At 39.4% G+C, this 13478-nt stretch overlaps 1 protein-coding gene across 2 annotated transcripts in view; it reads right to left on the bottom strand.

Annotated features, from left to right (window-relative positions):
• CEP152 (centrosomal protein 152) overlaps positions 1–13478 on the bottom strand; it is a 2961597-nt gene that overhangs the window by 2184224 nt on the left and 763895 nt on the right. For both annotated transcript variants that reach the window (XM_044077591.1, XM_044077592.1), the window contains exon 5: positions 12308–12607. In XM_044077591.1, the coding sequence (XP_043933526.1) occupies positions 12308–12607 (300 nt within the window). The remainder of the gene's footprint in view (positions 1–12307; positions 12608–13478) is intronic.

Genomic DNA, 13478 nt, shown 5'->3' with positions numbered 1-13478 from the left:
GGAAGGCCGAGTGGGGTTCCTGGGTTTGGGAGGGTGGTCTGTAGCAGGCTATAAACTGGAAGGCAGTTTTACCCACTGTTAGTTGCACATGAATAGTCTCTGATGCTTCGTGCTTTGCCACCAACCTGGAGGTGTGGGTATCTTTGATGAATATTAATACTCCCCCTCCTTTTGTGGTTCTGTCTAAGTTTTGGGGCCGAAAAGCATGGTATGAGGTATAACCTGGTAGTGCTGGGGTGCTCTCGGGATCCCTGAACCAGGGTTCTGTTACTGCACAGATATCGATGTTCTCCATACTAAGGAGAGTTTCGAGTGCGTGCATCTTGAGGTTTAGACTTCTGGCGTTGGGTAGCATTACTCTTAGCTTCTTATCCCTTGTGATACCTATGGAGGTGGGTTTGTCTTTTGAGCCTTGCCTAAAAAAGGCACTATGGGGGTAGCAAGAGCCTTTGCCAATATCCGAAAGCCCAGGGGTGACAGGTGCAAGCCATCCCTAGCGAAGCATCATGGCTTGTCGAGCATATCATCCCAAGCTGACAGGCATTGGATCCCCTTTGAATGACACCAGTACTTAAGCCAATTGTTGAAATTGATCATCTTGTCTTCATATTGTGGCATCATTCTTGGTGAAGGTAAGATGCTATTCAAGGTCAGGGTCATACCGGCCTGGGCTACATGCTCAGAGAGCTCCTTTATGTCTCTTTTCATGTAGTCCAGGGAGGTACGTCTCAGGTCATTCACACCAGCATGGACAATGACGGAGTCATATTTGTACTTGCCTTGGAGTGACCTGAGTGCTTGTGTCATGTGGCGGATCCTAGCGCCCGACAGGCTGCTCACCGTGACCCTCTCCTTGTTCAGCCTGGTGAGTGGGACGTCAGTGTGCCTGACAATAGAGTCACCTATTACAAGTGTATCAGGTGTGTTGTTTAGTCTTAAGGGCTGTGACTGTTCGGCACACTGGCTTTGTGAGATATGTGTTGCACGTGTTTTGTTTTGGGGTAGCGGTTGCTTGGGTGTCTGCTTTGGAGGTCTCTGCTGCTTAGGCAGATCTTTATTTAGAGCCTCGAGTATGTTTTGTGTGATTATATGTTTGGTTTGCTGTCGTGGTAGGTCTATGTGAGACTGGAATTGTAGTGAGTGTGGTTTCCTTCTCCTCCTGACTGGTTATGCCAGTACTGAGTTGAGAGAGCTTAGCCTCCAGTTTGGCTATATGGTTGCATCTCTCACATGTGTTGGAATTTGTTGGGAGGAGGAGAGGGTTGTCTGTGTACATGCGGCAGTTGTAACATTGCCTCAAGATTCCCAGATTCACCAGCTGGACCGGAGGAGATTGACAACTGACCTTTGGACATGCTAGAATAATATTGGGAATTCCTTAATAATTGAAAACAAGGGCCAGTGGGGAGTGAGGGTGTAGTGCTTTTAATTTTAGTGCTGACTTTTATATAATTGCTTTAGTGAGCAAGTGCCAGGTAACTTAAGTGCAATGTGTTACAGGTAACTTAAATGCAAAAGCGACAAACAGTAACTTTCTTTCAAGTGAAACAAGGAAATAAGTACAGTAAGCAATGCAGATATCACTAGTGATCCACAGAAGCGCTGAGAAGCAGCATATTAGGTGGAATTAGCGTTCCATGGAAATAACAAGCAAACAAACAACAAGCATATAAACAAAGCTAGATTCAGCAGGCCTGGATCTAGTCTATGCTACAGCAAACAAGGTGTACCAATTTCAGTAAGATACAGTTCAAATATTCAGGCACTATAAACCTTTAACCAGAAATTCCCAGCTCAGAAGGGCAGAGTCCAGCCTCTTCTCCCACAAGAGTGCAGACCACGAACCTTCTTAATGTAAAATAACTGGCCTGAAGCCCAAGTGCTTAAACCAGAACTAATACACTTTAAGAATAACAGACACTGGGCTCTCAATCAGCAGTTCCCAACTTAGAAGGATGAAAGCTACCTGTCCTGCCACCACAGTGCATGCCACAAACCTTCCTAATGTAAAATAACTGGTCTGAAGCTCAAGTGCTTAATCCAAAATACTTAAGATAGGCTGTAAACAGAAAATGAAAGCACAGCATAATCTTGAAGTGGCAAAAGTGTAACGGTGTGACAAAATTCACGATAAGCACATCTTTGAGGGTGAGATTGCTGTAGCATTAAGTCACTTGGTTTGAAATGTTTCTGTACATAGGGTCCCAACACAACACTGCACTAAGCAATAAGTTGTTGCTTACAATGCAAAACAAAGGGGCAGACCCAGTTCTAAAATAAATTCACTTTATTAAAAAAGATACACTTCTAATGAAGCCAAAACATTAAAGTGAAAAAGCGCTTTAGTCATTTTACAGAGTGAGGACTTCTTCAAATTTCATATTTACTCCACATTCCATTACTTATACATACTAAAGAACCTCCCCCTTGATAATTAGTAAATTAACCAATAAAATCAAACTTCCAGTCTTTTTCCTTGTTTATCCAGTGATATTAACATAGTTCCATAATGAAAACTCGCGATACATTTCCTTTAGAAATATATATAAATATATATGTATATGTAATACATATTGCATGTATGTTATACATATTGTATATTCTATTGTTGCAACTCCAATTAAAACTCACCAAAAAAAAAAGAACATAACATAAAATGTGCGCATACCGACATATATACAAAGAATAAATACTATATATATATATATATATATATATATATATATATATATATATATATATATATATATATATATATATATATATATATATACACACACACACATATATATATATACACACACACACACACACACACACATATATATACACACACACACACACACACACATATATATATATATATATATATATATATATACACACACACACATACACACACACACATATATATATATATACACACACACACATATATACATATTGTTTACAATCAATTTTTCAAACAGAGATGCTCCGCAGATGGACAATTTGAAACTGGGATGTTCAAATATTCATCTTGCTAAACATCTCCACGTTTGAAAGTTTATATCAGTGAATGCACTGTGCAAAAACGTGATGTGAGGTATAGGAGTTTCATTTACATGAGCTTCTCTACGGACATCATGTTGAATCTGCTGATTCAACATTGTGCCTTAGTAGTGATGTTGTTTTTCATTGTTGTGAGTCAGTTTTGCGAACGGAATTTAATTTGCCATTTGCAAAAATGACAGTAAACCTATGTGTGTGTGTGTGTGTGTGTGTGTGTATATATATATATATATATATATATATATATATACATATATATACACACATACACACACACACAGACACACACACACATATATTTATATATATGAATATATACATATGCTAAAAAACTGATGCAAGGGCAAAACACTGGTGTAGAATACTCATACATAAAAGTGGATTTTCCTCATATCCCAGGGATCTCAGGTACACCAAAAATCCACAAAAACCTACACGATCCCCCTTTACATCCTGTAGTGGATGCAAATGGCATTTTTATCATACCAAGAGCCAAGATAACATGTATAGGGAGAATTTAATTTTACCAACTATATATATAACGTCTCCTAAACCTGATAGATTTCTTTGAAGTAGTCACCAAAGCCACAGATGAGGGTAAGGTAGTTCACACAGCCTATCTAGATCTCGCCAGGGTGTTCAACACCATCCCCCACTCTGGAATTACAGATAAACTCACTAAACTTGGTATAAATCCCTATGTCACAAGATGGGTTGCCAACTGGCTCACTGACAGAACCCACACTGTGAAAGTAGCAGACTCCAAATCAGACTTCAGATCAGTGACAAGTGGAGTACCACAGGATTCAGTCGCGGGTCCTCTCCTGTTTGGTATCTACTTCTCTGAAGTACAGGCTAACACAGAAGGTCTTTGGCTAACTAAATTCGCAGATGACTGCAAACTAGGAGCCATAATCGAAACTCCTAATGATGTGGACATCCTACAAAAGGGCCTCACTGAGACAGATGCCTCGTGTCAAAGTCATGTTCTCAAGCTCAATGCCAAAAAGTGCACTGTCATCCCCTTTGGTAAAAACGCTGTACCCATGAACTACCACATAGGCGGTAGTCTACTTAACACTGAAAGTGTGATAAGAGACCTTGGGACACAGGTGGACAGTAGTCTCTAGTTTGATAATCACATCGCCACAGTGGTCAGGAAATCCTTCTACGTGGCACACATCATCACAAAAGGTTACTCATCCATAAAAAAAGAGGTCATTGTTCCCCTCTACTCATCACTCATTAGACCCGTTAAAGAATACGACACCCTTTTTGGTATGTACCTCACAAGACATCTACAACTGGAAAGGCCGCAAAAATACCTCACAAAGAGGATTACTGGCCTCAAACAGATGCCTTACGCAGACCGTCTCAAAAAACTCCAGCTTTACTCAGGAGATGGCGATCTTTGCCTAACATACAAAGCTATGTCAAACCTAGAGCTGTTGGACATGCTCCACTTAAAGAAATCCCAATCCCTCCGAGCTACACTCTCTAGGGACCTACACCTTGTCACCACAATAAACAGAACATGCTGGAGGGATAGATTCCTGTCCCAGAGACTTCCCATACTCTGGAAGAGACTACCTATCTATGTCAAACAGTGCTCCTCATTAGCACTCTATAAGAAAAATCTTGATGATTGGATGGGTAATGGGAAATTCACCCAGGGGATCACTTCTGTGGTTCTGCTTGACAGGTGCACAGGAAAATAATTTTCTTGGTTGGCGAAAGCCAGGGTACCTTTTTGGCTATGCTTGTATAGGTCCTAGGGCCAATAGCCTAGTACCTACCTAGGAACCTATGAATAGACTTATGCACAGTTATACCACATCAATGTAGTCTTAATTGGTTCACAGAGTACCTCATTTCTAAGAAAAGTTTAGACGATAACAATTAATATTCTTAGACTATGAATGGAACTAGTAGTAGACAACAATTATATCTGAAGGAACTACTTTCAAACAAAAAAATTAGGGTGGCAGTGGGTGCCTCCATTTTGCCAATATCTTCTTAGCCTATTGGGAAAGTTTTATTTTCAAATCAAAACTTTGTAATTCGTGGACATTAAATGGGCAAATTTAGATCTGGTAATTTTTTGGAATGACAAAGATAAACTATTTCATTACATAAACAGTACTACAGACTTTTTAAAGTTCACTATTAATAAGTCTAAGATGAACATACCTTACTTGGACACAGAGATTACTATAGGTCACAGTAATAAGTGTTTCATTTCAAATTTATACAAGAAACTCACATATTGAAATACACTGTTCCAATTTGATAGTTGTCATCCTATAAATCAGGAGAAGGCACCAGTAAAAGGACAACTAGTGAGACTTCCTAGAATGGAGGCTTTTAAGGAACTTTACATAAAGAGGATGAAAGGGATATAAATCTCCTTTTGGGCATTGCTTTACCTGCTTCCAAGAGGGCTAGTAATAATACTAACCGATTTCAAAGGGTTTTATAACCACATACAAATATGGTCAGCAATTGGAAAATACTTGAAATTGGTGGAATTGATAAGAGAAAAACAGGTAATGGCTCTGTGGTTATTTACAGGAGAGACTGGAATTTAAAGAATTTTCTTCAGGCTAAAAAAGCGAAAGGGTAATGGTGGATAGACACAAAGAGATGAGAAAATGGCGATACCCTCGGTGCAGGTATATTTTTGAGGAGATAAGTATAAATATTTATAGAAACGGACGGGTCTCTCTTTCCAGAAGATGTAATTGTGACACAAATATACTGGACTATGTTGCAGTTTGCAAAAGCTGTTCCTTGTTTTATATTGAAAAATTGGAAAGACAATTAAAAAAATGAATTTATGAACACATTAGGGACATTAAAATCAGTTTAATTACCTTTAGAGTCATATACAAAACAATGGTCATAAGTTCAGGTTAAGTTGTAGAACAAGCTTCAAGAGGAGAGCCGTTTAAGATTAAGCTGGAATATAAAGAAGCCAAATGGCAATTAAAAACAAAAGCAACTAGACTAAATGACCACATTTCTACAATATGTTTAAGAATGAAGGCACTTAACTATTAATTTGTCAAGGGGTGGCCGGACTGTATTTTTATTGTAAGTTTGTTTTTATATATATATATATATATATATATATATATATATATATATATATATATATATATATATATATATATATATATACATACATACATACATATATATATATATAAAGTGTAATTTCTTTATTAATTTATGAATTATAACATATAAAGAATACATTTATACATAAACATTGAGTGCATGCTTTATATATTTGTGTGTGTGTATATTTCTATGTATATGTTGGTATGCACACGTTTTATGTTGTGTTCTTTTTTAGCAAGTTTTAATTGGAGTTACAACAATAGAATATAAATTATGTATAAAATATATATTTAAAGAAAATACATTTTGAGTTTTCATTATGGAACAATGCTAATATCACTGGCTAAACAAGGAAAAGGACTGGTAATTTGATTTTATTGGTTAATTTACTAATTATCAGGGGGAGGTTCCTTAGATAGGATATAAGTAATTGAATGTGGAGTAAAATTTGAACTTTGAAGAAGTCCTATCACTGTAAAAGGACAAAAGTGCTTGTTCAATGTAATGGTTGGGCTTCATTAGAACTGCATCTTTTTTTAATAAAGTGGATTTTAGAACTGGGTCTGCCCCTTTGTATTTGCATTGTAAGCAACAACTTGTGGCTTAGTGGAGTGGCATTTGGTGATTGCGGACTTTAAGTTTTAGTTCATTGCTGGTTCGAGAAATAGTGTTACCTTTCTCTAAAAATCTGTTCTCCTAAGCAAGAAACCTTTAAGGTCACTGAGCTTACACTGCACAAATAATGCACTAAAAAAATAAATACAGACAAAGTATGAACAGATGGAAAAAGAATATATGAACAGGCATGAGCAACAAGGGGATTTTGGGCAAATATCCCTACTGCTTTTGAGAACTCATCCTCAAAGATGAATTATTGTGGAAAATGTGCTCATAAAGCTGTACTATCATACTTCAGTGTAGGTCTCTGAGGCAGCAAGTCATAACACAGAAGTAGAATATAAAGTGGTGCTACACAATTCAACAGCAATAAGCAATGAACATAAAGACAACACCACACTGAAAATGATGCCTATTCAGAATGAACCAGATGGACATCATCTGTGAATGCTAGGCTATGATTGCGAAATGGCAGCAGCATCATCTAGGTATTCTATACCATCAGGGGCATGAGATTTTAAAGGTTCAATATCTGAAACCAAATGGATTATGAAGATAAAGATACCAAAGTCCAGAATGGGAAATCCATTCATGACCAAGAACAGACCGAAGTAAATCCCATGACCTAAATAAAGACAAGTTTTTAGGACCCCTTTTGACAGAAGGCTTTGAGTCTCTGACAGAAGTTCTGCAGAAAATAGCTGGCCTATGAATGTTAAGACGTAGCCTAAGATGACTATGTTCAGAAACTACTGGTCCCCTATGATGAGTCTCCAAACCAGAGTAAACTATGAGCTGACACCACCCCCCACCCTAAGGGCAAAGCAGAGGGTAGTCAGGATTGATATAGTTGGCTGGACACAGCTGTCTTCCTGGGAGACTTGGCCAATATAAAAAAAAGGACAGCTTTCCTCAGACAGTGAGGAGACATATACTCTAAGGGCTAGCTTAGCCAAGAATACAGGGTAGGCAGAGGCATACTATAAAAGTCTTTTTGTAATAGAACTATAATAAGGTAAAACATTCCTAACAGCACAGTAATGTTTTGACACTGGTTTTCCCATTTTTTTCTTAACTATTTAACTCCCTGCACACCTGTCACAAACGTGTTTAAATGCCTTTCTACATTACAAATTCTGTTTTATGCATAGCTTCTTCCTACTAAAATGGTTAATGTGTTCACCATTACTGTATTCTGTGACCCCTGAGTTGTGGCCACAGTGGGCCTACTAGAATCAGCCCACTATCCTGATTAACAAATAGCAAATCAAGTCAATGAAGTAAGCAAACAAATGGTCAATAAAAAAATAAGTGCCTGCATTACAGGAATACTAACAGAAGGTTACAAGGCGATGAGAAAAAATTAACAAAATAACAGAAGAAACCAGCAACCCAGCAGAATATAAGGTATACAAAGAACAGTAGTAGTACATAGTAACAATAATAAAAAAAAAAAAACAAAAACAGAAGAATTAGGGTACACAAACAAATCACTATCTGGCAGAAGAGAATGCCAGGAAACCACACTATCAATGGACAAATAATGTAAATATCATCCTACTAGAGAATACACCCAGTGGCCTGATGCAGTTTGGTAGGGTGGGGGAATATGGGCCCACGAGGAAGGGAGCAGATAGGATTCCTTTGAATTCATTTCACAAACCAAACGAATATACAGCTGTGACTAATGAAACTAGAAATGCAGCTAACAGTTTTTAATAACTTCAGGAAACATGAAAAATAAACATTTTTGTTTTTAAACTAAAAGTGGAATGAAAGTAGTAAGGATAAGTTGTTGAAACTGCCATATTGCCTGTGGAGGCAATGAACCCCTCAGGGTACAATCAAACGCTCTACAACAGATCAACTACCAAATGCACTCTCAAATAAGGGCAAAATTTGAGTACAAACTACAACATATACACAAGTATCGGATGGGTTTTCACCGCTTACATCCAAGTCAGGGTACCAAAGTTTAAACCTTCCCTGGATCATACGTCCGATGCATCACGTCAGCTCGCAAGCATAGGGGTATATAGGGGGATGTACAAGCATAGACCCTCAGACCATCTCCAAGCCAACAGACCAAAGACCTGAGACCGAGACTAGTCAGCTAGGAGGGGCAAAGAAGAGTGCGAGAGAGGTCCCCTCGGCCCTACAGTTCTACAGATAGGACAGTAAGAAAGAAAAAGATGGTATCCAAAAGGAAGAAGGATGGGGAAGGAATACTTCAGTGATAAGTAGGACATCTACTTTACAGCAAGTTCGTACATAACTGCTCTATGTCCTGATCACTGCTGCAGTAGTCCGAACAGATAGGGGATTCCCATAGCTCAAAGAAAGAGAAGGGAGGATGGTTAATGGAGAGAATAACTGTCAAAGAGTCCAGAGAGAACTGACCTACCGAAGGCAGCTCTGGATCACGAAAAGGCAAATTCTGTAGTGTTTATGAAAGTGTATACAAAAGACCATGTGGTGACTTTAAAGGTTGGGTGGCGGGCTGGCACCTTGGCACTGTAAAAATCCACTGCCAATCATTAGCGGACCGGAGTTCCACTGTGGCAACCCCTAACTGGGAAAAGCCGAAAGACATTAGTCAGAGAAAAGAGACACTGCAGATTGGTCAACCACAAGGTTCTTGTACAGGAATTTAAGTTCATCTGGAATTCTGTAGAACCTGTCTGGCCTTTTGGGAGCAGGGGGCTGTGAATCAGGAGCTGCAGAGGCAGACTGCAAAAAAATTCAAAAAGGCCTTCAGAACTGAAAGGACAGGTGAAGGGACAAGAATACCCACTTACAAGAGGTTGTAGCAAGTTTTGGTTACCTCTACTGCTGAAATTAGTCTAGATTCCCACTGAAAATGTTTCATCGTGTTTAAAATAGTCTCCCCAAAAGAAGCCTATTCCACAGGGGAGTCAGGACAGATGAAGCCTTCATCATTATCTAAAAGGACATAACCAGGGGAGTGGATTTGACATGAGTAAGTCAGAGAATGCTCAGAGTCAGAGACATCTTCCTGGGAAGATGAATCAACAGTAATTTTCTGAAGGGTAGGGGGGGTGGAGGGAAAGCAGACAAAGAAGGTGGATTTAAGATCATAATGGCTTTGAGCAGACCTTGAGAAAAGTCTATCCACTCCTTTGCTCAAGGGGGAGGTGCTGTAACATCCGCTTGAACAGAGTAGGGCAGCTCAGACCCCTGACATATCTGAATTAATTTTCCAGGAATCTCTACCCCCAACTAAAGTCTATGGGATGGCTTCTGGTACCTCCAAAATGATGAGTCACAATTCTCTCTTCTCAGTAGCAGTCTCTTCAGTCATATGACCCAGTGACACTATACCGGCCTCTGGTAGTGTCGCTCTAGAAGGAATCAGAGGTAGAGTCAGATACACATCAGGTTCTGTAACTTCAGCGGGTGCGTCAGAATCAGACTGGGAAAGCTGAACGTCAGGTCTAGGCCTTTTTCTGTGAGAAATATGTCCAGAGAGACTGAATCCTGTTACTTGCTTTATAAAAAGAGTGACAATTTTATTTTACGTGCAATAACCAATCTTACATGTCATGCTGCAGCTGTGCAGTATTTACATGACTACATGGGGGGGGGGGTGGATTTTTTCCTTATGTTCTTGGGGCACAGTCATTAGTCTCCACTTCCTTTACTTGACATGTCTTATTGTTGTATTTGTTGTATCTACGCTTCTTCTGTACTCTCATGGTGAGCTGATACTTGTAATTTTCATTTACGTCTACACGTGTGTGGTCTTAAATGACAATAAAGTTTACTTTGAATCTGTCATCCTGAAGTGAGCCAAAAGCTGAAGATGACAGATCTAAGGTGTTGAGTGGAGACAAAAAGGGATCACAAAATCTTGGGCACAAAGGATTGGCAGGCCTTGTGGCTGTGTTCTGTGCCAAGGCAGAATAGACAGAGTATGGAGGCCTTTGTAAGAAATTTGCCTACTGCACTCACACTTATCCCACCTAGCTGAAACCTAACACAGATGCAACAAAACAATTTAAGTAATGGAAACATCAACAGGAAATGTATCTATTTTTTTTAGTAGCTACTAAACCAACAACCATGCAAAAATCAGTCTGATAGATGAGACCTGAATTGAAGGTGGTGGAGAGGCAGTGAGGATCTACACTCATATGTTCACCTATATATCCCTATACACTTGCAAGATGTGGTCATACGTTGGATGTACGATCCTGAAAAGGTTAAGCTTTGGTACCCCATCCAGACATCAGGGATAAAAACCTGTTTGGATCTCAGTCAGGTCATGCACCAATAAATGGCATGAGAGGTAAAAAGGCTCCTATGACTGAACATCTCTAGCAAGCCCTACAGTGCAAATTACACAAATAATAACTTCCCCTTAAAAATGGCAAGCCTGGGAAAGCCATGCACTTTAAATCACCAGGAAACCATCATCATTTCTTGTTCTCGTATAAAATAAAGTAGAACTGGTATCAAAAGTCCAGTGCACAAATTTAATAGTGTAAGCGGTGGTGCAGCAGTTAGTGTTGCCGCCTCATAGCAAGAGGTTCTCCGGTTTGATTCGCGTCGGAGGTGCCATCGGTGCGGAGTCTGCATGTCCTACCTGCGGTCGCGTGGGTTTCCTCCGGTTTTCTCTCACATCCCAAAGACATGCTGCAAGTGGATTAGGCACTCTAAATTGGCCCTAGGTGTGAATGTGTGCCCTCTGTGGAAGGTTGGGCACCGGGCTGGCAACTCAACACTGTAAAACTCCACTGCCAATCATTCTGCGGACCATTCTTCCGCTGTGGTGAACTCTTAACTGGGAAAAGCCAAAAGAAGAAGAAGAACATTGTTTTTGGTCCCACGTAATCAACAGCTAAAACGGAATTGCAGCAGTCGAGCAATACATACCTCATATTTAGCCATATTAACTGGTTTAGAATAACAACTTTTGGAACAAATAATACCCTGAAGATTCAATGAGGCATATTAGCAATTAAGTAAATGCCCATTGTGTACCAGGGAGTGCTGCTACTAAACTGTCAACAGAAAGCCTAATACACATTGTGGAGTACTAATATTGTTTTCTGCAATACTAGTCAGAGAGAAAAAAATTATACCCACCAAAGATAGTCTGCTTAATTATAAAGGCAATGCTTCCCGCATACATGTTGTTGTTGTATCTTTCGGCTTTTCCCGGTTAGGGGTTGCCACAGCGGACCTCCAGTCTGCTAATGATTGGCAGTAGATTTTTACGTACCGACTTGCCAGGCCTGACACACAACCTTCAACGAAGGTACACCCATTCACGCATGTCTCCACACAGAAGACGCTTTAGCTGAGAATCGAACAGGACAACATCTTACTGTGAGGCGACAACGCTACCGCAGCACCACCACTGCAACATCAAACTGTTTTCATTGCTACCCTGCTGCCCAAACTGGCAGCTAAAAACACAGGCTAAACATTCTATTTTTTCAAACTGTGAAGTAAAGAGGCAACACATAAAGCAAATAAACTTAAAACATACCCGTAAAGGATCTCTGTTGATCTGTGATACATCAGTTGGAAGATGTGCACTAGAAAGCTGAAAATGAGCTTCTGAACTGAATTTATCTCTGTTGTGAAACTCAGAGTCTTCAAGAGCCTCATTATTCTCTGCACTTTGGTAGGAATATCCTTTGCCTTTATACTGGTGCTTCTCTTCATTATGGTCTTTATTCCAAACATTAAGATACTGTTTAACATCATCTTGAAAACCTGTTTGTTGACTTGCTTGGTCATATCTACACTGATCCTCATACTGAACTTCATAGTCTTCTTCAAAGCTCTAGTAATAAAAAGTAAATAAAGTTAGAGACAGTAAATAAAAACATATTTTTATAGTTAATCTTAAGACAGGCTTGTATATGCAAGGAAATAAAAATCCAATGTATTACTTTTTCCTCATTCAGGCATTACTGAAGTGGCATTATTTGCTTTTTAGTACAAATATAAATAAACTGAATGTGAAAGTACTAAAGGTTAATCTGTAGGCATATACACTGCAGATGAATGGATGCAGTAATGAGGCTCATCTCTCAACTCAAAACCTTTCCCTTACCACCCTAAAAAAACTCTCAAGAAAAACTTTTCAGAAAACTGGTAGGAATATGTCAATATCACACATGTGCACAATCCTTCTATAGTTTAAAAGTAAAAATTGAGAAAAATATGCAGTTTCCCACCAGCTGGGTGCCCTAGAAGCACTGAAGTTCATCTCTAAATTACAGAGAGGAAAGTTCAGTTGTGTAAGCAAACGCACCCATAGCAGTAGATGTTTGGATGATCTCTGCTGCAGTAGCCTTAGCTTTACAAGTTAAATCCAGCCAGGGATATAACAGCTGGCCAGCTTCCAAAGCTTCAGGACACCTTCCACACACACAAATAGTCAGTCAGCTCAAGCTAAGCTGACTAAGACAGGTTTGAGTGCCAAGACCTTCACAGCTTTGATGCCAACACAGAGAGGGAGGCAGAGCCCAGAAAGAACAATTCTAGGAATGATAAAAGGTAAATCTCCACATCCTGGCATAAACACACCAAAAACAATGGGAAAGAGCTACTACTGCAGCAATGATCATTCAAACATCTAATGTTATGTTAAGTCTACTCAACAAATGGACTATGTTCCCCAAGCTGATCACTGCTGCAGTAGCCTTAGC

The sequence above is a fragment of the Protopterus annectens genome, chromosome 7.part0 (genome assembly GCF_019279795.1).
Source record: "Protopterus annectens isolate FY-2018-M chromosome 7.part0, PAN1.0, whole genome shotgun sequence".
Classification (NCBI taxonomy): Eukaryota; Metazoa; Chordata; order Ceratodontiformes; family Protopteridae; genus Protopterus; species Protopterus annectens.
This window is presented reverse-complemented; position numbering and strand designations above follow the sequence as displayed.